Raw genomic sequence first — 27,016 nt, 5'->3', positions numbered from 1 at the left:
CTCAAAGTACTCTACTGTCCTGTTACACCACTGTGGTCAACGCATTCGACCACGGTCACATGATTCAAATTTAGTCGACAAAAGGTTACTGGGAGCCAGCTTCAGAGCATGGTGAACTGTCTGTCGTTTCAGAGGCTGTTGCTAGTTGAGTTTAGCCGACAAAAGGTGACTTTAAGGCGGTAAAGCACATTTTGCTGAACGTTTATGTTTTGCCAACAATAATTGAGTTTCCTGCAGCAAAGAGAATGAAGTTTAGGCACTAAAACCCGGGACACAAACACGCATTTCCTGGATTAAAATCTTGTGTATTTTAAAGTCTTTTATGAGAGTAGGAATTTTAAAAGCTAAACTACTATTAAATCAATCTGCTGATTATGGGACCTGTCAAAAAAGCGATCTGCTCTATGTTTATGCAAAGTAAGCATGGTAACATATGTGCGTCAACATGTGAGTGCAGGGATTTTTCTGATCAATGAGAAGGTAAAAAGGTATTGAAACTGTTTTGCGCTTGTGTCCTCCATTTACATATTTTCTAGGCAGTTTCTCAATAAAAGTGAAACATAGCGACCAACCGCAAACTATCCACCTGTAATATAATGTTGCAAAACTCCTATTTTCTGTCTTGTTTCTACCTGTATGTCATTGATTTATGAAAACTATTGTAATGTTGTAGTCCCTTCTAATGCTGCTCTAATAACTTTGTTGCTTGCGTGACCAACAGAGAACATAAATATATGCACATTATGTTTTCTCCTCTTTGTTCGATGCACTCGTACAAGTTACAAAATTTTGGATTTTCAAAAGTCAAAAGCCTGTGATCACTCAGAGCCACGGTACATGCAAAACGTCATAGAAAATGGCATCTGATAAGCTGATTCAAGTCTCCCTACACAAAGCACTTTACAACGAACAAACTAAAGTGCTTTTAAGTAAAGCCCAATCTTCAATTCCATTTAGGATATTGTTTTTTGTTCATATGACATATTACCTCCACCAAGTTTTTTGGTTCACATTACATTAATGTAAAAAGTCTTCACTTAAGTCTTTACTTGCATGTAACAGCACAAGGCATTGAGGAGAGCTATGACCGAATAATAATTTGAAAAGGAATACAAGTTTTTACCTAGTTGTAATGAACTGAAATGTCATTTGGTATTGCTGGCCATCAGTTATGAAGCATTGAATGTTGACGTTACTAGTACACTGTCAATCACACTAGTTGGAAGAGAGGAGGCACCAGTTCATTAGAATGTAGCTTCATTTGGCAAACTGCCCAAATGGTAAAATTATCACAAGCCACCCAATCCATTTTCACCCACCCAATCAAATAAAAAATAGCCCAATTTGGCAGAACATGTCCCAATCTGGCAAACTGATTTCCCATTCGTGCGAATGTGTGATTATTGACTGGGATGAGAGCCACTTTTACAGATAACAGTAAATGAGCAGGTGTGTTGGGGGCGCATGCATTTTTTATAGATTCAGCAGGAAGGACTGCTTTTAACAGCGCTAAATATAGCATCAAAGGGTGGTGAGCTCTTGCATATTTATTGGATCAACAGAAGATCAAAAAGATCAACAAAAAGGTCTACCTATGTTCACTGTGCATCATACTTCCTGTGACTGTATATTTTGGTCTGTTGTGGTATTTTTGTGCACTGCATGTCACTAATTACGTGTGAACTCATTTCACGTCAAAGGTGAGAGAGAGTCACAGCAATGTTTTTGTCATGTTATTTCAGACTCATTGATAGATGTGGATTTTACATGACAGTTATGTGAAATATGAATCATTTGGGAAAAAAATTTGAAACACACAAAGGCATTCGATTGGTTGGATGGCTGGGTGTAATTGTGAAGTCGTAATTTACAAGTTCCCAGTCAGAAATTTCAATTGGAACACTCAATAAAGTTGGATTTCCAACTTGGAAAGTCAGAGAACTTCATCAACCAAAGAAAGAAATTAAAACACTGCACATCACGGCACAAAGCTTTTTCACAAGGCATTTTTCGATACGCAATACTATAGAGGCAATTCGGTCGGTGCCTAAAAATTATTGGATTTGGTACCCAGCCCTACTGCTCCGTGCATCAACAGTAGTGAAAGCTGTAATAATATACTGTTTATTAGCACTTCTGACTTGTGTCTCATTAAACCAGTTGTACACACAGTACTGTACAACGTCTATCTAGGGACGTTGCGAAAGTGTTTGTATACACAAAATACATGCCTAATGCCGTGTTAACAACTGGTATTGCTAACAATGGCTAACCTGGCTAGAGCTAACCCAACTGTGAACAAATGGTTAATTCCGACTTGTTGTACTGGAACGTGGTCATCTCGGGTGGGTGACGTCTTTCCCAGCTCCGGCTTCTATCTCCTGAGGTAAATGGAACGCAGATCAACTATAAGTGCTCCCTGCACTCTCTGTTGTCATCTGAAAGAGTGAGACTTTAAAGAACAAAGGCATCCAATACATTATTCTTTCATTTAAGCATCCCAAAGCCCTTTTCCTCTTTTCTTTTTTCCAGATTCAGTCAAAAGCCTAAATGGCTCAGGAAAACTCCAACAAAAAGCTATAAAGCAGACACTTACTGCAATGTATTATTAAAGATCAGCATCTCCAGTGAATTAATCAACTCTCAGGATCTGACGTAAGAGACCTTTCTGCCAGACTCAAGGGAAAACACATAAATCTGATTCTGTATAGACAGACCATCAAGCTGCAAACCTGAAACTTTTATGACACAGCTTTTATTGTCTGGGAGATTGAAAATGTCCACCTATGGAAGTGACATCAGCAGTTGGATACAAACAGGCTGTTATTTGCACACTTGCAAATAACATCTTTAGGTTCACCTAAAGATAAAAAAAAAAATAGTACGTAAGACTAGTCTCAAGACATATTAAACAGACAGAGAAGCTAGCCTACTTAAATAAACGCTTTCCCATATTATTGATGACTATCCGTGGTTACATCGAGTGCAATTTTACAACAACAACTGCTGCTGGAGAGAGACACATGGATGTACATGTTTTGCTACAGAAAAGCTGTAGCAACAAACTTTTCTTCCAGAAGGAGAGAACTTTAAAATGCAAATGACCAAATTTACTGTTTCACACCTGGGGGCAAACCCAGCCAGACTCCTACTCAAAATCCAGGATAGTTTGCTGCTGAATTGGGGCGTGAAAGTGTATGTGTGTGAGTGTGTCCCATATCATATAGATTAGGGGTGGAACGGTACACTGAAGTCACGGTTCGGTTCATACCTCAGTTCAGACATCATGGTTCGGTTCGGTACAATGGATGGAAAAGCATAACAAAAATGCAGAAGGCAATTTTTTTTATTGTGCATGTCTCAGGCTATACCACCTAGTGTCATCCAGTCTCTCCTCTGAGCTAGCTGCAACAGCCTGAAGCGTATAAAGTAAGATGTAAACAGTAAACAATAAGTAGGCTACCCCACATCATCTCCAGACTCCATCTGGAACTTGGAAACTAACTAAAAAATAAGACAATCAGCTAGAAGTGTGATATGGGAGACAAGCGCTGCTCTCATATGTGAATGCACAGAGCAGGGGTGTTAAAAGAGCAGCTTCGGTTACACAGAGCAGTTGGCGAATTGTGGCGTTAGCTTCACACGCTAACAGCGGAGCTAGCAGCAGAGCAAACAGCGAAGCAAATGGACCTGGAAGCCATTTGTGGTCGAGGCAGGAAGGGATACAGCTACAGTACATCCGTGTTTGGTTGTATATGGAAGGGACTAGTTTGCTTCGTGTGGACTCACTGGACCGACTCGACATGTAGGCGGAGCTCGGGAGCTTCAGAGCTAAGGCGGGGCTACAGATTAGGTGTCTCTAAGAAACGCGTATGTAACAGTAGCAGGGCTGGACTGGCCATCTGGCATACCGGGCATTTTCCCTGTGGGCTGACGCACTTTGGGGCCGAATCGCCGATATAATTTATAGGTATTTTTTTTTCTTTCTTTTTGTTGGCCGCGCCGGCCCATAAAGAACTGACAGCGTCCCATTGGTTAATTGTCTTTATTGGCACTGGCCTGACCCAATCAAATCCAGGAACCCCCTTCCCCACTCCCGGCCCTGAGACACGAGCTGTAATAGTTATGCTTATGCTGGAAGTTTAGCATCCACTTTAAAATGGACAAACGACCACCAAAGCGCAAGGGAGGTGCAGAGAAATTACGGGAGAAAAAGATTAAGAATCTACAGGCGGATGCCTCAAAATGTGCCAAAATTTCTGACATGTTTGGGGCTGTAGTAGCTTCTTCAACATCAGCATTACCTGAAGTAGAGGAAGGAGGAGAGGTGGCTGGCTATACAGAGAAGCAGAAACAATATCATGACAGGGAAGAAGCCGATAAGGAGGAGAGTGACCATGACAGGGCCATGGGAGCGAGTGAGGAAAAGATGGAAGAGAGAGTAGTTGACGACGTGGTAAGGAGTAGGCACATTAACAGGGACTCTCAGGAAGGGAGGGAGGCTGTGTGTGTGTGTGTGTGTGTGTGTGTGTGTGTGTGTGTGTGTGTGTGTGTGTGTGTGTGTGCGTGCGTTATGTGCGCCTCACGTCATAACGACAACAAGCAGTTTGGCTCTAACATTAAAGTTAGTGGCTGTCAGGTAACCTAACTGCTTAAGCTTACATTGAAAATGCTTACGGTTGGCCTGTTGGGTAGCTGAAAAGTCTGTGTGATCTATAAAATCAGTGTTGATACAAGCATCAGTGTTCCTTGAATTGCTTAATTGGCTTCTCTTGTATTGGTGCTCTTTTCCAGAGCATATACTACTCTCAGCTTTATTGTAGATTTTGGAAACAGTTATGGTTATGGTTATTGTATTCAGCAGACACTTGTCCAAAGCGACAAAATATGAATCTTACAACTGTTAAAATTAACAGTAAACAGTTTTTAAAAGTTGCTAAGCCAATATTAAGCAAAATAGTAATAATAATAAAACAATAAACAAATACCATAAATATACAAATCATAAGAATTAATTAATTATTTAAGTGTAAGATCAACAGATAAGTCTTGAGACCCCTCTTGAAGGATCCAAAACTATCACATGAACGCAGAACACTAGGCAACTCATATCATAGAACGCACGCATATTTTAACTGTCTGCAGGGAATGTGTCTGACCAATCATGGTGGGTGTGGGCCGCCTGGGCCAAAAATGCCAGGGCCGATTTTTTGTCCCAGTCCAGCCCTGAACAGTAGTTCCACATTACATTAATTCATTTGCACGCAAGTTTTATTTATTTTTATACCGTGTATTCTCCGTGTAAATTCATGTACCGAACTGAGACGCCCGTACCGTTTCGGTTCACTACGAATACATGTACCGTTCCACCCCTAATATAGATACATGAGGATAATCTTTGCGACACAGAAAAGCTTGCAGATATTAAAAGCAGAGCAGTGTCGAAATATTTTTTTTTGTGTGCAAAATTGATTTTCTATGGTTTGCATTATTCTATCTGCAGTAAAGTGACTCTTATTTAATAACCATTCATTTAAACCCACATATTGATCATGATGCAGATATTGGATTATTGACATGTTTGATGGTAATTTCATTATGGTCTAAGATAAAGCCAGCTAATATCAAGTGCATCTAAACTTGTGTCTCGCCCCTCTGCCAGTGAGAGCAATTATACAAATACTGTTGACTTGCTTAAAAAAAGCAGTGGGATTCTTAGTAAAGCCGTGTCACTAGGGGTGTCATGATTCTCCAAATCCACAATTCGATTTGACTTTCAAATCAGTGATTTGTGATGGCAATGCCACGTTAAGAGCCACTAGATGGCAGAAGGGTACTTACAAACAACACTACAACAACAATTTGAGTTTGTCAAAATTACGAAGTGCAATTGAATGCACCATTAGTTTAATGAGGTGCACATGGACGCACCATGAAGTCCCGTTGGAGCCCACATGCTTTACTTTCATTGTTTGTTTCCATAACTTACTTGCGTGGAAGCCAAAATGTTGCCACACCGGTGACTTCAGGGAAGCAGGAGGACTTTCCAGTTCTGTTTCTCTGTTTCTTTGTTTTCTCCAACTCCGGCAGTGGCCATAGTGTCTGGAAAATAGCAGCTGCAGGCTACCGTAAGCTAACGTAACCCTGTGTCTATTGCTGCATGTTACGAGTCGGTAAGCTACGCTGAATCTGTTTATTTTCTTTTTGGATATGCGCAAGTAGTTTGATCGATTTTCGATTTAAAATCTAAATGGTGGCACCCCTTCACATCACTGTAGTCTCTCCCTCCATTCCCGCCTGTAAAGATATTGGGTATTATATGTAGACTGACATACCGTATAACCAATCAGAGAGCCAGAATAAGCAGCTACGCTGTGAAGAGCTGTGAGGGAAGTGAAGTGAAGAGAGATATCTCTCTTTTGAAATGACTATAACTGCATTTAACTCATAGGAACAAGCTAAATGAGAAAATAGTTTTTCGGGGCCTTTAAGTGTGATTTGAAGCCAAAGAGGAAGGAGTCTCTGAACGTGTTAGTTTTCGTTAATTGCAGTCTGATGATTTGCCTCGAAGCTGTATGTGAATCCCACCCTGCATTCTGGTGACTAATGACTTTCATCAGTTATTCCTTCTGTATGTAACCTACTGCAACAGGGTCAAACTCACCTCCAGCTAAAATAGAGTATGAACTGCATTTAGCCAAGCCATTAAATGTAGGTAGCACTGCATTTAACATTAATTAAGAGTTAAATTAGAGAAATGTCCTTCTTGATTACAAAAAAGACTGGAGTTTATAAGGAGTGTTATCACCAAAATATTGATTTGGATGGGAAGATTGCTTTTTGCCCTCCCCTGTGTTCATTCTCACTTTCACTCTCATCATCTGTTTTTATTGAGTTTGGATCACTCTTCTGTGGCGGGACCTCCTTCTTGTGATATTGGCTCCTCTGTCATCTTCACCTGTGTGACAAGCCGGCATCCTGATTGGATGAGTCACGGTGGGCGGGAGCAACTGACACGCTCTGTTGCCACATTGAAGCGGGTCTGCCTGCCAAAGAGATTTTAGAGCAGTAATGTAGTTCCATGATTTGGTGGCTTTTTGGTGTGGGCCAGGAGAGGAGGGGAGGGTGAAGACAGGCCGGGCCTTCATTATAGGAGCAACATGGTCAGGCTGTGGGACTGTAATGCTTTCTTTTCTCCCCCCGCCTCTCTTCTCGGCAGAAAAATAGTCTGCCGGACAGCCGGTGACAAACTGCCCTCTTACAATCCATTCAGGGATGTACCTGCATCTGGGTGAGGCTTGAGATACAACGCCTCTTGCCTCTTCATCCTTTCATTCTGAGCTACAGCTTCCCATCTTTCTTTCTCTCTTTATCAATCTCTGCTTCCTGATACACTGCTGTAGTGGCTGGCAGACAGCACAGGCTGTCCCCGATTAGAGGGAAGGGGAATAGGTGATTCATTAAAAGGTTGCAGGGGGTGTGAAGTTGTGCTTTGCAGCTGCCGTCTTGGTGCAAAGGTTCACCAATGTTCCAGGTAAAAATTAGCAAAGGCTATCACCAGCTAAATCAGTAATAATGGTCAGAGAATTACTAGAATTAAATGCCCATACTATCGGGGTCATAGCCACGATTTAAAAAAATACTGAGTCATGAGTACCTGCTGAGACTCTCATACAGTGCCTAACAATGGTCAGGCCTGGAGGCGGTAAAAGCATGCATGACCTTCTCTGGGTCTGCAAATGAGAGGATCATGACCCAATATGCCTCGATTAAAACAAGAATACAGTACTTTAGTGACATGTGCATCACATTACGGCTCAGAGTAAAAAAATAACACGGATTACATGATTCTCATTTAGATAGAGCACTAAGACTAGACATTAGACCATGGGGGAACTACAGTATAAGGATTTTGATTTTATTCAGCTGGACATTCAGCACTTAACATCAGTGATGGAAAAGATAATGGAGGACAAATCCATAACACCAGGCTTCATTGGGAATTACAATTGACCCACATTAAACCCGACACCTGTTACTTATTGTAGCTAAGTCTGTCAAGCTTTTCAGTTGAGCACTGCAAATATGCAGTTTACAATGATAACAAGATTTACTACTCAAAACTTAGTATTTTTTTTAATGTGCCCTTGATCATAGACCAAGCAGCACCTTCCAGGTCTAAAATGTGAAGCCAATGCAGAAGTGCCTTAACGCTTGTGTTGTCTTCCCTTCAAACTTGAAAAAAGCCTTGTTTGTTTTTGCTTTTTCCAACATTTAAAATTTTAAAATTTTTCTTCTACACATTTTCAGCGCTTATTTCTACGTCCCATATTTTCTGATATAAAACAAAAATTTAAAACGGGATCATATGACCCGAAGTCAACACAAGGGTTAAACTTGCATTCTATCTAACTTCCAGCAGAGGGCAACTCCACTGGTTACAAAAAGAAGTCAGTTTGTACAGAAGTCTATGGGAAAATTACCCTACTTCTCACTTGATTTATTACCTCATTAAACATTTTCCTAACGATTTTATGATCTCAATCGCTAGTTCTAAGTTTTCTTCAATACAGTATGATGTTCATTTTGTAAATGATGGTCCTATTTATTTTAAAACAGATGAAAAAGCAGGGGCTGGTTTAGGGGCATGGCTACACGTCAACTTGTCAATAATGGTAGAGGCTTAACAATGCTTATCCATGGCACTAGGGTTGGGTACCGAAAATCGATGCTAATATGGCACCGGTGCCTATGCTATCTACCGGACCGAATAGTAACGCGGATTTCGGTGCCTCATTTTGGTGCCACTGAAATGCCTGCGCTTCTCTCTGATGCTCCGAAATGGACGTTACAGGCAACAGAAGTATCGCTGCATGTGACGCTAGTTAACACTACACTTGACAGCAGGTAACGTTAGCCAACCGTTAGCTCGTAGCTGGATTAAACACGGTTAAAATGCTGACAGCTAACGTTAAATGATGTAATGTTCACTGTAGAGGATTCCAACACCTGGACGTAACAGTCTGCAGCTGCCGTTGTCAGAAAAACAACACAGATGTTTACTTGAAACTGGTAGCCTAAGCCTTTAATGTCTTCTTTTTTTTATTGTTATTTTTTTTTTTTAACTTTTTTTTAAAAGTATCGGTTCAGGCACCGTTTAGGCACTGGCACCATTTTTAAAAATATCGCTTTAGGTATCAGAAAAAACCCAAATGATACCCAATCCTACATGGCACTGTGTACTGTGCCGTGGACTTGTTTTTGGGTGTTGTCCATGTTTTCGTCTCAAACTTTGACCTTCTCACTCTGTGTTTTCACTTCATTAGTTAATTGGAATATTTTGGTCGCCTAAAAATGAAAATCGGTGACTCGTCCCTCTTTAGCGTTTAGCTTAGCGCAGCGCCTTTGCAACCTTAAACAACACTGGCTTAGATGCGTCATCCTCCCCAGCTCCGCCCCGTTGTTCAAATATGATCACTTCTGGATCCAAAATACTGCAAAATGGAAATTCAAACCATGCAAAAGGGTCTTAAATATCAATTTGATGGTAACATACATGACATGATTATGTAATAATGCAAAAAAGACTGAGGCTTAAGCTGCATGTCCAAGGCAAAACGTCAGCTTCTTAATAAATGTAATTTCCCATTTTTGGGATTAATACAAATCAATCAATCTATCTAATCCATGTAGAAGACATGGGAATGAACTAGGAACAGTGTTCTTGTATTGCAGGATAACTAGTATTATATTTTAGTATACAGAAATATTTATTATTATTTTCAACATTTTATACACACTTTATACCGCCGTGCATGCCTAAATACATAGGATACATTTATGCCTTATTGTCAGTATTTCCAGGCAATATGTTTCCATTTCAGAGAGGGCGTTGAGGATGAAGACCAACTGATGAGTTTGGTACACTTATTTCTGGTAAACTTTCCCAAATCCAATAAAGAACAGATAATACTGTCTAGTCTGGTGTTACAAGACTGGCGTTGCAATGAATGTGTCAATTCTGGGGATTTTATTCATTTAACTTGTAACTCCACACAATAACACAGTTATTTCTCGACTGTCGGTTGCAGGACCATGTCCTTGCATAGGTGGATTGTAACTGTGTTCGTAATGACGCTCCACCGCTTCTTTGAGGTTAGATTAAGTTGCTAGCGTTAATAAGCATGACCGGCAAAAATGGTTAAATTATGTCAGATTTTTTTTAAACAAAAACTTCTGAACAGCAGACAGCTCCTCTCTTGGGAAAAAGGTATTTTGGTGCATCTCTGGTCTCTCTTTCTTCATCCTCCATTTATCTTTTCTGTTCTTGAATGTGCAGTAGCAACAGAGCATCTCCCTGATGTTAACAGACTGTTATGCTACCTGACAAGCTAGCAGCTATAACGTTACCCTGCATGCCATTGATAATGTACATTTTTAAATGTACAAATACAAATTATTGTCGGCCATAGTGTTTTACCCTTTGTTTGTTATAAAGACTTGGTGCTAATTTTGTCTGACTTTCATTTCTGTCTTTCATATTTCCTTGTAACATAAAGAATATATGCTTTTAATAGCCTACTGATGTAATTGTCATAAATGATACGTCTGTCACCTCATGTGCACATGCACTTTTTATTAATGGATTTTGTTAAGGTTTCATGATTGATATGAGCATAGCCGTTTGTTATCGGCCAAACAGCCAACTGCTTATTTAAATCCAGCCGGCTACTTTATCATATTCATTTTTGATTTTAATAAAATTGTTTTGATTAAAGCGTGTACATTTTACGACCACTGGCCTCCGCTTCAAAACAATCATGCATGATGATAGAAATGAGCCTGTCTGTCTGTATCGGTCCCACCCCCACATGCTCTAGGCTATATTCGTACATATACATGTGTGTATGTGTGTGTCTGTGCGCGTGCATAGCTGAGAGGCTGTGTCCTGCCGAGTAGAGAGAGAAGAGTCGTCTTCATTGTTTGACAAATATTAGCAAAATAATTAATGACAAAACACATTAAGAATTACATTGATAGCAAACACAGGGAACATCCTTATTAGACAGGCTACTTCGGGAAACACCAGAAAACACCGTTGGCAGCAACTTGACGATTGGCTGCATTACAAATGCCCCCCCCCACACATTCCAACGTCCCTGTCCCCACAGATACCAAAACCCCAACATTTCCAGAAAAAAGCCCCACAAAGGATCTCATTGTCCTCAACAGCAGCTACACTCGGGATACAGCTAAACCATGCAGCTTTAAAAGCTCATTTGGAATGTTTTTGCAGGTTGCTGATATCAGGATGTTATTATCTAAACACAATCCCCAGTCCAGGGACGTCACTAGGATTGAAAGACAGGGGGGAGCTTAGCCCTGAGGCTATGCAAAACTTTCCCTTGCAAAATCTTACTTACAAACTCTAAAGTTAGCTTTTAGATACATCAAAGCTGCATGAGGGGGGGTTTACTTAGGCCAGACTGTGCTCCTGCTGAGTTCTTCTTTAGACTAAGACTTAACAGCTATCTATCTGCCCGTGTAAATGTGTGGTAAAGTAATACCATACCTAATTCCTCTCTCTATTAAATAAGTTGCAGGTCAAAATAAGACTATTTAATTACTAGGGGTGTAACGATACACGTATTTGTATTGAACCGTTCGGTACGAGGCTTTCGGTTAGGTGCGCATTACAAACCGAACGATTCGTTGGACTAATCCTATTTCATTTTTAAAAAAAGAGCTTAAATTGTGTGAAATATAATGTTCTCAGCGACGCTGCACTCAACAAGGCAGCCCAAATGACGAAACAGGCAACATGCTGTCTGCCCTTCCCACTCCTAAAGAAAAACACACTACTCCAGTCAGGCATGATACGCTGAACTAGCTGACAAGGATTTAAAGTATGTCTGAATTTAATAACCTGATGGCGAGATGAATCAAAGTTCTAGTATGTAGGTATGTATGTATGCTCATATATAGCCTAGTCTACATTAAGGCAACATCTACATACTTGTTTAATTTATTACAGCAAAGGAATGCAGAAAGTTAAGTTGGTCAGAATCAAGCATATATAATAAATATCATGAAATAATTTAGTTTAGGCTATGCCTTGGTGCCTCTCTCTCCTAAAATATCTTCCAGTATCCATTTGTTCAATGAATTGAAGGATATACTGGTACAATAGCATTAACAGTGACACTATGATATTTAGGGACTGATATTGTTTTAAAACTATAGAGATAGCAGGCTATATTAATGGTAAAGAATAGAGAGCTTCGGATACCTTACTAGGCGAGCTATTTCTTCTATTTCACTCGTTTACACTAGCTAGACTATTGTTTTCTATAGCCAACTAAAATATTCCTTTATCTTTACCTCAAGTAAATGTAGCTGAAGTGAAGCAAGTAAAAGTCATTAACAACAACTTACAATTTCACTCTGTATCACTCACTGTGTTCCTTCCGCTCCAAGATAGGCTCGGAAGGAACTTGTTTTGGTGTACGTTTAAAAGTTGTTTTAGTCGTGCAACAGAAAACTCATGTTTTTTTTCGCCCAGCATATTTCCTTGGATTAGGATGGCACCAAGATCTTGGTTGCAGCTGTCGCCTTGGTCCTGCTGCACTCCCTACTACACCCTGCTATGCTCTGCGGTGCCCTGCAGTGTCCTGCTGAACCCTGCTGCGTCCTGCTACGTCCAGCTATGCTCTGCTGTACCACGCTACATCCTGTAATGCCTTGCAGTGCCCTGCTATGACATGAACTACTACGACTACCATTTGTAGTCACTGTTCTATTATCTTTATTGTGACTATTATTTTGTAAATTATAGAGTGTGGTCCAGACCTACTCTATCTGTAAAGTGTCTCGAGATAAGTCTTGTTATGATTTGATACTATAAATAAAATTGAATTGAATTGAATAGATTGGACAGATAGTCTAGCTAGCTGTCTGGATTTACTCTGCAGATATCTGAGAAAAGGTTAACCATAGTCCGACAGTTCGTGAAATAAAAATAAAACAGACTGCAGTGCACGACGACACCAACAGATGAATGGTGAAGGAAGATTGATTCCACGTAGTGAGTGATACAGAGTGCACTGTAAAAAAAAAAAAAAATATATATATATATATATATAATTATTATTTTTCTTATTATTATTTGGGGGGGGCTTAGGAACATTTTGGGGTAGCTTCAGCCCCCCTAAAATAGGCCTAACGACGTCCCTGCCCCAGTCATGCACTCAGCTGTTCACAGATATTGAGGACCAAGTGCTGTGTGCCTTCACTGCAGCTGCCAGAAAGTGTGTTACACCACCTGCAGTCTCATATATAGAAAAAGGGAGGTGAAAAGGAGGCAAACTAGTTCATTTGCTGTCTGTATGTGGGTGTTTGTTCCAGAGCATCTGTGTGTGGGTGAAAATGGCCAGAGCAACAGCAAATGAGAGCGTGGGCTTCCCTGCAGACTCATAGTCGTGGCTATAAAGTTCTCAGAGGGTGGTCATGCTGTGTGTGTGTGTGTGTGTGTGTGTGTACGTACCATATTGTTTAGAGGACATGATGGTGACACTTGTTAAGTTTTATCAGTGCAATAATCGGGAATGCAATCTCTATCTTTGTCTCTGTTGCCGTGTTACCTCACCCGTGGTCTTCTTTCGTCAACCATTCGTGGCCATTCAGTTTTGCATCTATCAGCATTCAAACATTGAGAGAATTGTCAGTTTCCTCCCAATCTGATTAACATTGAGCGGCAGTCATGCTTCCAGCCATGTGCTCCACTCCTTGCTGCTTCTTTCACGTTTTCATTGATTAAAGCCCCTGCAACGTCCACACTGACCAGGCCTTTTTGTTTTTCCTTTATTTATACCACTCAAGGAAAGTTTTCACCACTGGCCAATTTTGGGCGCTGGTGATGTGTTTATTTTCACTTAGTGAACACTTACATTATAACTAGGCTAGGTTTGAACATACAAACAGCTGATGCAACCAGCCCCTACAATCCAACTGTCTCCATTATCAAGAAAAGAATTGAGCTGTCAGCCAAAGGATAAACAATTCACGAGAAGGCAACATTTGATCTCATGAAGCTTACCGTAAGGTCATTCAGGACAACTTCTATGCTTCACATTAGGCACAGATAGGCTCGGAAGGAACTTGTTTTGGTGTACGTTTAAAAGTTGTTAGTCGGGCAACAGAAAACTCAGTCCTTATGTTATTTTTCGCCGAGCATATTTCCTTGGATTAAGATGGCACCAAGATCTTGGTTGCAGCTGTCGCCTTGGTCCTGCTGTACTCCCTGCTACACCCTGCTACGCTCTACGGCGCCCTGCAGTGTCCTGCTGAACCCTGCTGCGTCCTGCTACGTCCAGCTATGCTCTGCTGTACCACGCTACATCCTGTAATGCCTTGCAGTGCCCTGCTATGACATGAACTACTACGACTACCATTTGTAGTCACTGTTCTATTATCTTTATTGTGACTATTATTGCCACTGTTCATCACATCCCCAACCGGCACCATCAGACACCACCTACCAAGAGCCTGGGTCTGTCCGAGTGTGGTCTATACGGGAGCATGTCTATGTTCCCCGGGTCCTATGTTCCCTGGGTCCTATGTTCCTCTCTTTGTATGAGACTGGAGAACATAGGACCCTTTTTCAAAAAAAGGGTCCTATGTTCACCAGTCTGTTACTTTTTCCACCATTACTGCCAAATTCCATGGCTAACCCTAACCCTAACCCTACCGTAAAGATTGATAGATTGTGGGGAACATAGGATCCTTTTCCAGAAAAAGGGTCCTATGCTCCCCGATATGTATTGCTACAGGGGAACATAGGACCCTTTTTGGGAAAAACGGGGAACATAGGGATGACCCCGTCTAGACCTACTCTATCTGTAAAGTGTCTCGAGATAACTCTTGTTATGATTTGATACTATAAATAAAATTGAATTGAATTGAATAGATTGGACAGATAGTCTAGCTAGCTGTCTGGATTTACTCTGCAGATATCTGAGAAAAGGTTAACCATAGTCCTCATAAATCGACCGGAATTTAAAATGCCAACACAAAGGAAGCCCAAGGCAACGGATATCCGGCCTAAATGAGTGAAATCCGGCGGATTTTCCGGCGCCAACGGAGCAATCCCGGAAATGGAACATCGTGGATATAGACTACTCCTGACTGAACTAGTTGTCATGTTTCATAAACAATTGATTCCCCCAAAATTGATATTGATACTCCTTTCATAGAATAAAGTCATCGTGCCCTTTTTTAACGATCTGAAACGCAAGTATCAAACGCCAAACGCAAGTAGCTTTATGGGCAGATCTTGGGCGCTGTTGCTATTATAAATAATAATAAAAAATAAATGACTCTTGCGCCTGACGCAAATCTAAAATGGGTTGGTCTGAAGTAGCTACATTACTCATAGGTGTGGTTTGGGCGTAACGTGCAATAAACCAATCAGAGCGTTATCTCACATTCCCTTTAAAAGCAGGCGCGCTTGGTCCATGCCGGATTGCTATTATAATGGCGGATTTGCTAGGCGCACGCTCTAATACATCCATGGGCACACGCCAGGAGCGGTTCACAGCCGAGGAGAACGATGTTTGCTACTGATTTTTCTTTTTGACAAAATGTAAATAAAGAAATGTCACAAAAACATACTTTCCGATGTTTTGGGCTCACTCTCACTGAATCACGAGGTTATGAATGCATGGTGATATTTTTTGCAATGTAGTCTTACATTAGACCGAGATGACCTCACTATAGACGATGCAGCTCTTCTGTCTCTCCTCTCCCGTGCTGCTGCTGGGGCGTTTAGGTTAAGTGGCATCGGTACATGCAGTTCAACATCACATCTCCTTAAGTCCTCTAATATTTCCTCATTTATGTCATCAACACATCCATGATTCATGGAAATGTTGTGTAAAACAAGGTCATATTTTTCCTTGTATTTATGTATGGTTTGCAAAAATGGGAACTGCTGGGTCCGTGAGATGAGAGAAGCAAAGTGTATGCGCGGTGTGCACACTCTACATTACAGCCAAGTATGCGCCCTTAAAATAGCATCTGAATAACGTGCCACTGACTTTAGACTAGGTTTTTCCTGGTCTGTGGCGGAATTGTTTTCTGAAACTGCAAAATAGCACTAGGGAACGTTTGTGCCAGCACCGCCCCCGGAAGCGCAAGTTCATTCCTTAATTTACCGGCGTGAATCTGTGGAGGGAAAAGTCCGCTGTGCGTCGGGTGCAAAATAGGAATGATACATGCGTCGGTGTACAAAGTCAATTGCGCTGGGTGCAAGATAGGGCCCATCATGTCAAATATCCTGATAGATGTAGGGAAATATATGAGAAGGTAACACTAAATATTCGATTCACTAAACATGAAAAGATTCAGGGTGCTATCCTTGCTGTTCTCGTTGCTGAGTTTAAACATGTTGCCCACCTTAGTGGGTCTTACATGGGTGTGAATACCTGTCAGCCCAGTGAGCGTGTTGGTGTTTTTATTCTTTCCTTGCACTCTTTCAGTTCTCTCTCAGTATCATCCCTTCTAATTGGGATTCTTCTAACTTTTGAGCATGGAGCTATCAAAGACAAAAGGTAGTTTCACAGAGAACCAAGACAGATGTGAAATCTCCCAAGAAATCTCAGGATAAAAGGAGTGCTGCTCTTACTAGAAAGAAGACTTGATCAAAACACAGTACCACTAGTCTCAGTGCTTCTTAAATCCAGTCTATTTGAAGGATCTGACCAGTGTTTTTGAATGTTTTATCCTATATACTACAAATCATATTTTACATTAGTATAACATGCTTTTAGATGTTGATGTAGACATAATGGCTAGCAGGAAGGACTGCCTGTATCAAGCACATTTAGCATTTTTGGAAGTTTCATGCTATACTGAAATGATCTGTGAGCAAAATCTGTCTGTAAAATATAACTAGCTACATCATTGTTGTTTGTTAATGGAGTGAAGATGCCCACGAGTCAGTCACGAGTTTTATGGTCATAGCTGTGGTAATTTGTGTGCGTGTGTGTGTGTGTGTGTGTGTGTGTGTGTGTGTGTGTGTGTGTGTGTGTGTGTGTGCATGTTTGTTGACACACAAATGTAGATTCATTGATAATGGAAATAATTGTTAAAGGTATCCCTACTCTTAAAATAACATACCCTTAGACCCATACACCCCTATATTAAAAACATGATACTCACTATGATGGACAAAGACATTTCTGCAAGTTGAAATTCACACTGTAGTGAAACAAATGTAAACCTGTGGTTGTCTTGAAGGTAGAAAATACAAAAAAGTGTACCTCATTTGAAGTTAAAAGGCCTAAGACACTGGAAAGGTGATTTAACGTAAGAGTGAAAACAAAAGGATTTGTTTTACTAACATACAATTACAGTGTGTGTGTGTGTGTGTGTGTGTGTGTGTGTGTGTGTGTGTGTGTGTGTGTGTGTGTGTGTGTTGATTTAACTAGTCTAAGACGTCCAACATATATATTAGAGATATATACCATCCGTGTATCTTTATTGTAGATGTGATATTTAAGCCATTGAAAAAGGAACACTTCAGTTTCCAAAATTTTGCAGAAAATTAATCCACAAGCTTTTTTATAAAACCAATTAAATGTGTATGTTCAAGTTTCTTAACTGTATGGATTTACTGCCATTCTCTATTTGGTAATCATTGCAAATTCAATATATTTTAGTATTCCCTAAACCACAGCTATGACATTCTTCCTCCATCAGACTACTGCTGTGTTCATAGACATCGGAAAAACATTTTTCCGAGTGAAAACGTCATCATTCACGTCACTTCCTGTGGGAATTAGAGGTGGGAAACTCGGGCTAGATTTTGCTAACCGAGTTTCCCAGTTGGTGATGCATTGTTGACAACTGACGTTTGATGTAGGCGACTTTGGTTCACTGAACATATTTCAATGACAATAAAATGTTTATTGTGGACAAATGCCTCTGCCAAGAAACATACACAGACATAACATGTTTCAAATTATTCATAAATAGGCCCATGTATAAAAAACACCTTATCTGTGTCCTTTCCCATTCGTTGTCCTGCAGATAACACAAACAAACACCTTTCCATGGACATGTGCTGTTTGTATGCTCGCATAAGAAAACAGCAGCAAGTCTTTGAAAACTCCATGTTTTCACACACCTGATGCTCTAGGCTACGGCCAACAGTTGGTGGCAGTCATGCAATAAGTTGTTAGGCCAAACGCCAATATAACAGAAGAAGAAGAACAAGCATCCCGACCATGTGAACGCTGGCAGTCGGAAAAACAACGTAATCACGGGGACAGTCCCTGTTATTCCCAGGTGGCATGAACGCAGCATATCCCTCCTTTCCACAGCACCTGACTGCCACACCCATCCACACACCTGTTCCCACTTCATTAATGAGCTCTGCCTGGCCTTCCCCGCCAACCTGCTCACCGGCATGTCATTCCCTCGTCAGTAGGAATGGGTATCGTTAGGATTTTATCAATATCGATACTGCTTATTAATACCAATACTATTCAGTGTTCAAATTGTCCGAAAGCCTTTCCTTCATAATTTTATCGATACTACTCTATAATTTGGTGCAAAAAATGAAGCCATGAAAAGATTCAACTGCTATCTTACTTTTACTTGCAAAAATAAGTTAAATTGTTACTGTATATATAATGAGGAAGGAGCAATTGCTACAAATTCAATTCAATTGTATTGTCATTGACACAGTGTGCCGGCACATACTGTATGTAACGAAATGTAGGTTGGTTGCTTCCTTTCCCCGTAGGGTATTTCGTGGTGGCCACAACGAAAAAAACAAGAAAAACGTCACCGTGAGCACGTATCAATAGATTAAAAATAACGTGACATTTACACGAACTGCCGTGAGACCGGGTTGCACACACACACACACTCTGCACTGCTATGTTCACAGCTAACTGCTAACTTCATACTAACCGTCACACACACGTTCTTTGTCTTTCTCTCTCTCTCTCTACCACTTACATTATACTTACATATGCTCTGAGTTATTCCTCAAAGGAGTTAGCTACTTGTTGTGTTGTGTAGCCTAACACATTTTAGTTTAGAAAACATTCTTAGATGCTTAGCCCCAATGGGCTACACAAAAACCAGTAGCATGTTCGTTTGTCCAGGAGGTTATCGATATTTCGCTACTGTCCAGTCCAGAACCGGTACCAGGTTAGTACGAGTTCTCGATACCCATCCCTACGCGTCAGCCACTCCCCACATATACTGGTCCACTTCTTTTGACCCCTTGTTGGTTTATCATTGTTGCAATGTGGTTTCTTGCTGCGATCTGTTACCTGTCTGCCTCTTACCTGCCTGTCAGATCTACTGCCTCACTTGGACTTTTGATGCCTGAAAGACTATCTATACTTGTTTCGTCAATAATCCACTGAATTAATTATGCTGCCTCCTCTACTATCTGCATTTGGTTCCAACCCCATGACAGATGTAATGTTGGAAAAACCCTGGGCATACATTTTTTCTCTCCACACCCTCTAAAACAACTGACACTAACTAATTGACTCGCAGTGCAGCTTAATAAAACTAAAAGCAGGAAAAGCCATCTAGCCAACTCATTACAAATGCCTAATCCTTTATAGTTAATTTACTTCGTGTCTATGTATCAGACAAGGGGACATTTACAATGCTGTCAAGGGTAGCAATCCCTCTCACTGCCTTGTCCACCCGCTAGATTTGAAAAGAATATGTTAAAGCTGTTTTTGGCCAAGAAACATATGCATGGACTAAATCCAGTGTTCACTTGTACTGAAATATTTACATGGTAGAGGACCATTAAACTGATTCTAGTGTTCAGAAATTTATAGCACATTCCCTTGCAGCAGTTTTCCCCTCATCAGAAATGCTGCTCCGGCATTTTACAAACAAATGAATAGTGTGTGTGGGTGGGCGGGTGTTTCTGTGTGGGAGATTTTGCACTATTGAGCATATGCCTTTGAACGTTGTGTCTTCATGTCTATATTTTCAACTGGTGAAAATCCTACAGATTTGACTCATGAATGGGCCTGCTGCAGACAGATTTGGAAGCTGCTTACGGATGCATGGTAGAGAGGACTCGGATATGAAGAGAAAAGTAAAAGCCCATGTCTCTATTAGAAGAATCACACCAAATTTGTATTTGTTTATTTTTAATTTTATGTCATGATCCTGAAAAGACTGTGGTTTCCTGCTTTTCATGGTCAGCTTTTGAAGCTTGCCTTAGCTTATGTATCAAGTGGTGCTTCTTGCAGAGGATAATTTAAGGAACTGTTGACATATACAGTAAAAGGAGATATTTTTTTTGGGGGGGGGGGGGGGTTGCCTCTATTGAATAGATGATAGTAGTGAGGCAAACAGAAGACTTGCAGAGAGAGAGGGGTATGACATGCAACAAAGGTCCCCAGCTGAAATCGAACTGGGGACATTGTGGGTATGTGCCTGAATCAACCACCACCAGCCAGACCAACCCAGCTAGCGGAGCCCCCAAATTATATTTGTTTTAAAGCAGTGTGATTTCCCTTTAGTGCTTGTTTGCACAATAATATTTTGTGTATCCTCTGTTGATGTTGCTTGATAAAATTATGTTTTTTTGTAATTCAAATATAGTGTGGCAGTTCAGTTCAATCTGCATCTACATACATTTAGTTTTAGGAATCTAGAGTATTCTAAAATTGATATTACTCAGTGGTACAAAAAATGTTGCTCCTGAAATCCTTCTGCGCCATGGACCATTTCACTTCCTAGGAATGATTATATCATGCAAATAGAACCATTTTCCAGCCCAAGTAATTTTTTTGATGTACACAGTGCTAATACATCAGTGCAAACATAATTCTTACTGAGTTCTCTCTCTTTTCTACTAGGCCATGGAACCAAAGGGGTCTTCGAGCTGCTGGCAGGCTGGAGGAGAACAAGGGAAAATCTCCCCTTCAAGGAGCGCGTGGCGGACGCTTTTGCTGATGTGATGGTGTGCTACACCATGACCAGCTCACTCTACATCATCACCTTTGGCATGGGAGCTAGCCCTTTTACCAACATCGAGTCAGTGAAAATTTTCTGTCAGAGCATGTGCGTTGCTATCCTGGTCAACTACTTCTACGTTTTCTCTTTCTACGGCTCGTGCCTGGTCTTTGCCGGACAGCTGGAGCAGAACCGCTACCACAGTGTTTTCTGTTGTAAAATCCCCTCAGTGGAGTACCTGGACCGCCAGCCCACATGGTTTAAAACCATGATGAGTGACGGCCATGACTTGTCCACGCACCACGACAGCGTCCCCTACCAGAATCACTTCATCCAGCACTTCCTGCGTGAGCACTACACAGAATGGATTACCAACACCTATGTCAAACCCTTTGTGGTCATTCTATATCTCATCTACGCCTCTTTCTCATTCATGGGATGTTTACAAATCAGTGATGGATCAAACATCGTGAACCTGCTGGCTAGTAACTCTCCCAGTGTTTCGTATGCACTGACCCAGCAGAAATACTTTAGTAACTACAGTCCCGTGATTGGGTTTTACATTTACGAGCCCATCGAGTACTGGAACTCCACGGTGCAGGAGCACCTGAAGACTCTAAGTCATGGCTTCAACAAGATCTCTTGGATGGACAACTTTTTCCACTACCTGCGGGTGGTGAATGTGAGTGCTTCAACCAAGAGCGACTTCATCACCATCCTGAAGGGCTCTTTCCTGCGCAGCCCGGAATACCAGCACTTCACTGAGGACATCATATTCTCCAAGAACCGTGAGACCGATGAGTACGACATTATCGCCTCACGGATGTACTTGGTGGCACGGACGACAGAGAAGAAGCGGGAAGAGGTGGTGGAGCTTCTGGAAAAGCTTCGTCCGTTGATGCTGATCAACAGCATCAAGTTCATTGCCTTCAATCCTACGTTTGTGTTCATGGACCGCTACAGCTCCTCCGTCATCTCACCCATCCTGACCTCAGGCTTCAGCGTACTCACAATCCTCATCCTCACTTTCTTCCTGGTCATCAACCCCTTGGGGAACTTCTGGCTCATCCTCACGGTAACGTCCGTGGAGCTGGGCGTCTTGGGTTTGATGACCCTCTGGAACGTTGGCATGGACAGCATCTCAATCCTGTGCCTTATTTATACCCTCAACTTTGCCATGGATCACTGTGCACCACACCTGTACACTTTTGTGCTAGCCACCGAGCACACTAGGACGCAGTGCATCAAGTTGGCACTGGAGGAGCACGGGGCAGCCATCCTGCAGAATGCATCCTGCTTTGTGATTGGGATCATGCCCCTGGTGTTTGTGCCTTCCAATCTGACCTATACACTGTTCAAGTGCTCCCTTCTCACCGCGGGCTGCACCGTGCTGCACTGCTTTGTCATCCTGCCTGTCTTCCTGACCTTCTTCCCGCCATCCAAAAAGAGACACAAGAAAAAGAAACGGGCCAAACGCAAAGAGCGGGAGAGGGAAAGGGAGCGGGAGAGGGAAAGAGAAAGGGAGGAGATAGAGTGCATTGAAGTCAGGGAGAATCCTGATCATGTGACAAATGTCTGAGTAGTTTGTAATTTTAGCAATGAGTATCAGTGGTTATCCGTCAGTTATTGGTGGATTAGAGGTATTCTCCAATGGTGAGTTGCCTCTTGAGGTGCAGGGGAGTCCGAAATGTCCCCTGAGGAGTGGGAACTGGTCATTCCCAACCAATAGCAGCTAGGCCGGCCAGAGTAGAGCGCAGCCCCACTGGTCAGTCATTCAGTCCTTCAGTCTGGGCAGTGTATCTCATTTGCACAAACTGCAATAAGCTCACGGTTCTTAAACTCTTTCCCAACTATTTGGTTTATGAAAACAAGTTAGTTCCCAGAACTTATGCTTGCCAAATCTGTAAGTACATTCTAAACAAACACTATGTAAGTCCATTTAAATATTAGCAATTTTATGTTCATCTCCCTAAGCCCATATCTCAAAAGAGGTGTGTGAGGATCAAAGCAGTCTGTTAAGCCAAGGACATTCAAGTTGGTGAAAGTAGTTAGTGTGATCATACAAAAGTGTACAAATTAAACTGTGCAGGAGACAACTGTGCACACATCTTACTCACACCTAGATAGCAGCAACTTACCAATACCAAATTCTGTGGAAAGAGAGAAACTGTGGAAAGCACACGCAAGCTTTTCTTTGACATTAAAAATAGCTGAACAGCTGAACTTGGCAGATGGCATACACTGTGTCCATTATGAAGAATTATCTTGCACATTGCATTGTGAGAATAGAACTGTTGAGGTTTATATTAGCAGGAGACTCATATTTCTGCTTTATTCCAGAGATCATATAAGGTTGTAGGCAATGGCAAAAGGAACTGCAGTGGGCTGCATCTATGAAGTGACTGTTGTGCAGCAGTATTCGAAAATGCAGTAAGCCTGAGTATGACTTAAGTAACTGCTTTTGCACCAGACCAGTAAAACCCAAAGTGAAGAGTGTTTCAAAGGCTTGAAATATTTAATTTTCTAGCAGGTTGATAACAATGGACAGTTTCTGTGAGAGTATGAATGTCTCTGTGATCCACTTACAAAAGCTTACTGGCATGGCACTGGTAATTGGAAGGTCTGAATGTGATTCAAGCTAGCAGTGGTGCCAAATAGTGTACATATTTTTTGTTTTTTTGACAGAGTTCTATAACAACAACAAATGGCTCAGTAAGTTTGAACTTTCATATAAATCAACCATTAATCATGAATAACTCAAGCTAATTTAAATGATTGCTATTTAATGTTGTTGAGGTTTGTTGAGCAGATTGTGAAGCAGGCTTTAAATGAAGCAGTGAGGCACCTTTTATTAAGTACACTGTGTCTGAATAGTTTTAAGAGCCGAAGTGAAACTAGAACGTCCGCGTTTTGTTCCAGAAGTAAGAAAACAGCATTCAAAATTATTGCCATTTGTAATAAAACAAATGACTATAAATCCAGCCCTACAAGATAACCTGTTGTATGTTGTTCACTCCATTTGTTTAGACATGGTTAGTACGTTTTAAAAGAAAAATGCATAATCATTGTTTATTTAATATTTGTGTTTTTACCAGCCTTTAAAGCTGCACTTATCAATATTTTTATGTTGACAATGGATCAAAAGACAAAGTGTAGATAAAGGTGTCGATCATATTGACCAGGTCACAGAGAATTATCACCCAACTGCAGAGCATTTTAGCATCTTTTAGCTCATTATTTTATGGCCAGCAACCTAACTGTATGTTTCAGTCTCCCTAATCTCATCAACCGTTTCCAGCAGCAGGCAGCTTTTTCCTGGGGAAAAGCTTTGATATGCCCTCTCTTCGCTATCTTCCCAGCAACAAACAGCAGACAGACAAAGTTGGTGGACAGAGTGGAGCATTTAGAGGCTAAATAGCCACATCCCTCAGGAGTCGGTGGAGACCAAAACAGAGCTTCAAGAAGTGTATATTGGACTTACATTGGTCAGGCTTTCAGAAACACAACGCCAAGTGATTGCTAATGTTGCTCTGTATCTGCTGGATGTGTAAATAAGCAATTGCTTGCTAATACATGCTAACTTTTTGAGGTGATCATTTGTCAAGATGTGTTTTTCAGCATGTTCCAAGGCCCCCACTTAACCAAAAAAAATGCTGCTTTATTGAACACCATTACCCCAAGCCTATGAACATCCAGGGTTAAATTCAACAGCTTGATAGACTAGATATGACAGATACTAGATAAGGAAGAAACAGTTATGATTATGTATAATGTGTGAAAGGCCATGACCATGTCATAGTTTTGAAAGTTTTTTAAAGATTATTATTTGCGCATTTTCGCCTTTAATGGATAGGACAGTTATGAAAGGGGGGAGAGATAGGAGGAAGACCAACTTAGCTATCCTGGCCACGACAGTTATTTAAATGTTAACAAATCAAATATTTTACTTTTTGGACAGTTAAGCCCATGAAGCAAATTTGAATTTCCTAAGATGGCGAAGGCTTGGCCTGTCCTACTCTGCCTCTGATTGGCTAGTACTCATTGCCTTCGTTGGTTAGATTGGTTAATGAGGAGTGAGAATGGTTATGGTAAGAATACCAGGGTAAGCCAATCAGGGAAAGGCCAATTAAAGACACCCTAAATGAGAGATTCTATTGAGTTATGAATGTGAGTGCCTAGTCTAGCCTAGAAGTGGCTCTCTATTGGGAAGATTGCAAAAGTGAAGGTGCTGACCACTACTGCCACCTATAGGCCTGAAGCTGGTTTTGTCCATGTAGTAAATGAGTCTATTTTTGCCCTATTACATCCCATCAAAAAAATACTCCACATACCACAATACCCTTCTTCAAAATTCAGTCTTAGAAGTCTAAAATGGCTGCTGTCTCCCCAGAGAGTAAACAGTATTATCTATGTGTGCCAGGACCTGATAAGAATCTCTGTTGCAGTCCCAAAACAAACACGGTCAAGGTCAGCAGCTCTGACAGATACCGATCTCACGCTGACCTCTTGCAGGCAGATCTTAGCTGGTTGCATGTGATAGAGAGGCCCCATATGAGAGAGCAGATGTGGCTGATTGCAGACCAGTCAATACCTTGTTATGGGATTGTCATTGAGGGGACACTGCTGTCTTGCTTCTTTGTGGTGCCACTGAGAAAGTGAATGGCTCTCACAGAGGACAGCTAAACAGGCAGCTTGGGGTAGATTAGAATGTTCATATTGGACCAAATGTCAGTTAGAAATATGTGTTTGACAAAGAAGTGCGTGAGGAAAGAAGATTGTCATTCAGTATCAAGTGGCAAATCACTAATTATTAAAAAGGCTAATAAACCCACTTCATTTCTAAACTCATATCAGTAAACAAATAAGATGCAAATGTGTAAAAGAATCATTGTTTACCTGTCATACTTTACCACAAACACATTCCCTGCTTTTGTGGAGTTGTGGAGAAAGTAATGTCATATGATAAGAACCTTATAGATTTCATCAACCAAACATTAGAAGGGAGGAGTTTTTGGCTACTTTCCTGCAGCAGTTGCAGTGAACGTCACATTATGTATAAGCCATGTCATGTATGTATAGCAGGAAGGCATGAAATGTTTGAAACACGGGAAAGAAATCTTACATAATTTACTTCCCAAAATGAACTGTGTTTGCATGGCACTGTACTGTATGTATGCATGTATTTAATTTTTCTGTATGAAGTCTACGTATTTTTTTATTTTTGCTACGTTGTAGTGACCTATGTTTGTTGTTTCGATGCATATTCTGTAACACCATGCTGCAAAAGAACAAATTTAGTCATATCTGTTCCAAAACAAAAGCCAGAGGATATTTCATGTGTAAAATAACTGTAAATTACTTTTTATATATTTTCTAAGAAAAAATATACTATAGAAAGATTTTTAATGACAGAATTTTCTTAAAAAAAGAATAAAAAGGGAAAAAAGTTAAACACAGTAGGCCAGTAATAAACAGTGGAATGTTACCAGTATACTAGATCTTATTCCTTGCACACTGCAGTGTCAATGTTTGTTGATGATTCACGTTTTTATATGGGAAACTGTGGCCACCATTTTATTGTTTGTTCATGTGTTTTGACTCCTTTTATATTCTCTACTTGGCCCTCACATAAGAAAAAAATTCATTCATTTCATCATTCCTAAATATACTGTCATTGCTGCCTAGAAAGCTATTGCTGTTACCTAGCTACACCACTTTTCAGTTTTCTTACTATTAGCATCATTCCCAATGCTGAATGCCGTCTAATTAGGCTCCTGTGTATTGAAATAGCACAATTAGATATTATTAGAACATATTCTTCTAAGGCAACACACTGAATCTTACCAATGGGTTACTGAAACAGCATGAGCTATTGATATTTATAACACTTTATAGTGTCTTCGATCATCTTTTGAGAAAACCTCAGCTTAAAGTATGAGCTTGGCATTATTCAAATTGTTTTCCTTTTACCAACAAATCTCTTGAAAAGACCAAAACCAACAATGTGTTAGTC

At 40.8% G+C, this 27,016-nt stretch overlaps 1 protein-coding gene across 1 annotated transcript in view; it reads left to right on the top strand.

Annotated features, from left to right (window-relative positions):
- Positions 1-24,596, top strand: part of ptchd4 (patched domain containing 4) — a 71,760-nt gene extending 47,164 nt beyond the window's left edge. Inside the window, exon 3 of the mRNA XM_031300178.2 lies at positions 20,907-24,596. Coding sequence (XP_031156038.2) covers positions 20,907-22,582 — 1,676 coding nt within the window. The 3' untranslated portion in view covers positions 22,583-24,596. The remainder of the gene's footprint in view (positions 1-20,906) is intronic.
- The last annotated feature ends 2,420 nt before the right edge of the window (positions 24,597-27,016 follow it).

Source organism: Sander lucioperca, chromosome 19 (genome assembly GCF_008315115.2).
Source record: "Sander lucioperca isolate FBNREF2018 chromosome 19, SLUC_FBN_1.2, whole genome shotgun sequence".
Taxonomy (NCBI): domain Eukaryota; kingdom Metazoa; phylum Chordata; class Actinopteri; order Perciformes; family Percidae; genus Sander; species Sander lucioperca.
This window is presented reverse-complemented; position numbering and strand designations above follow the sequence as displayed.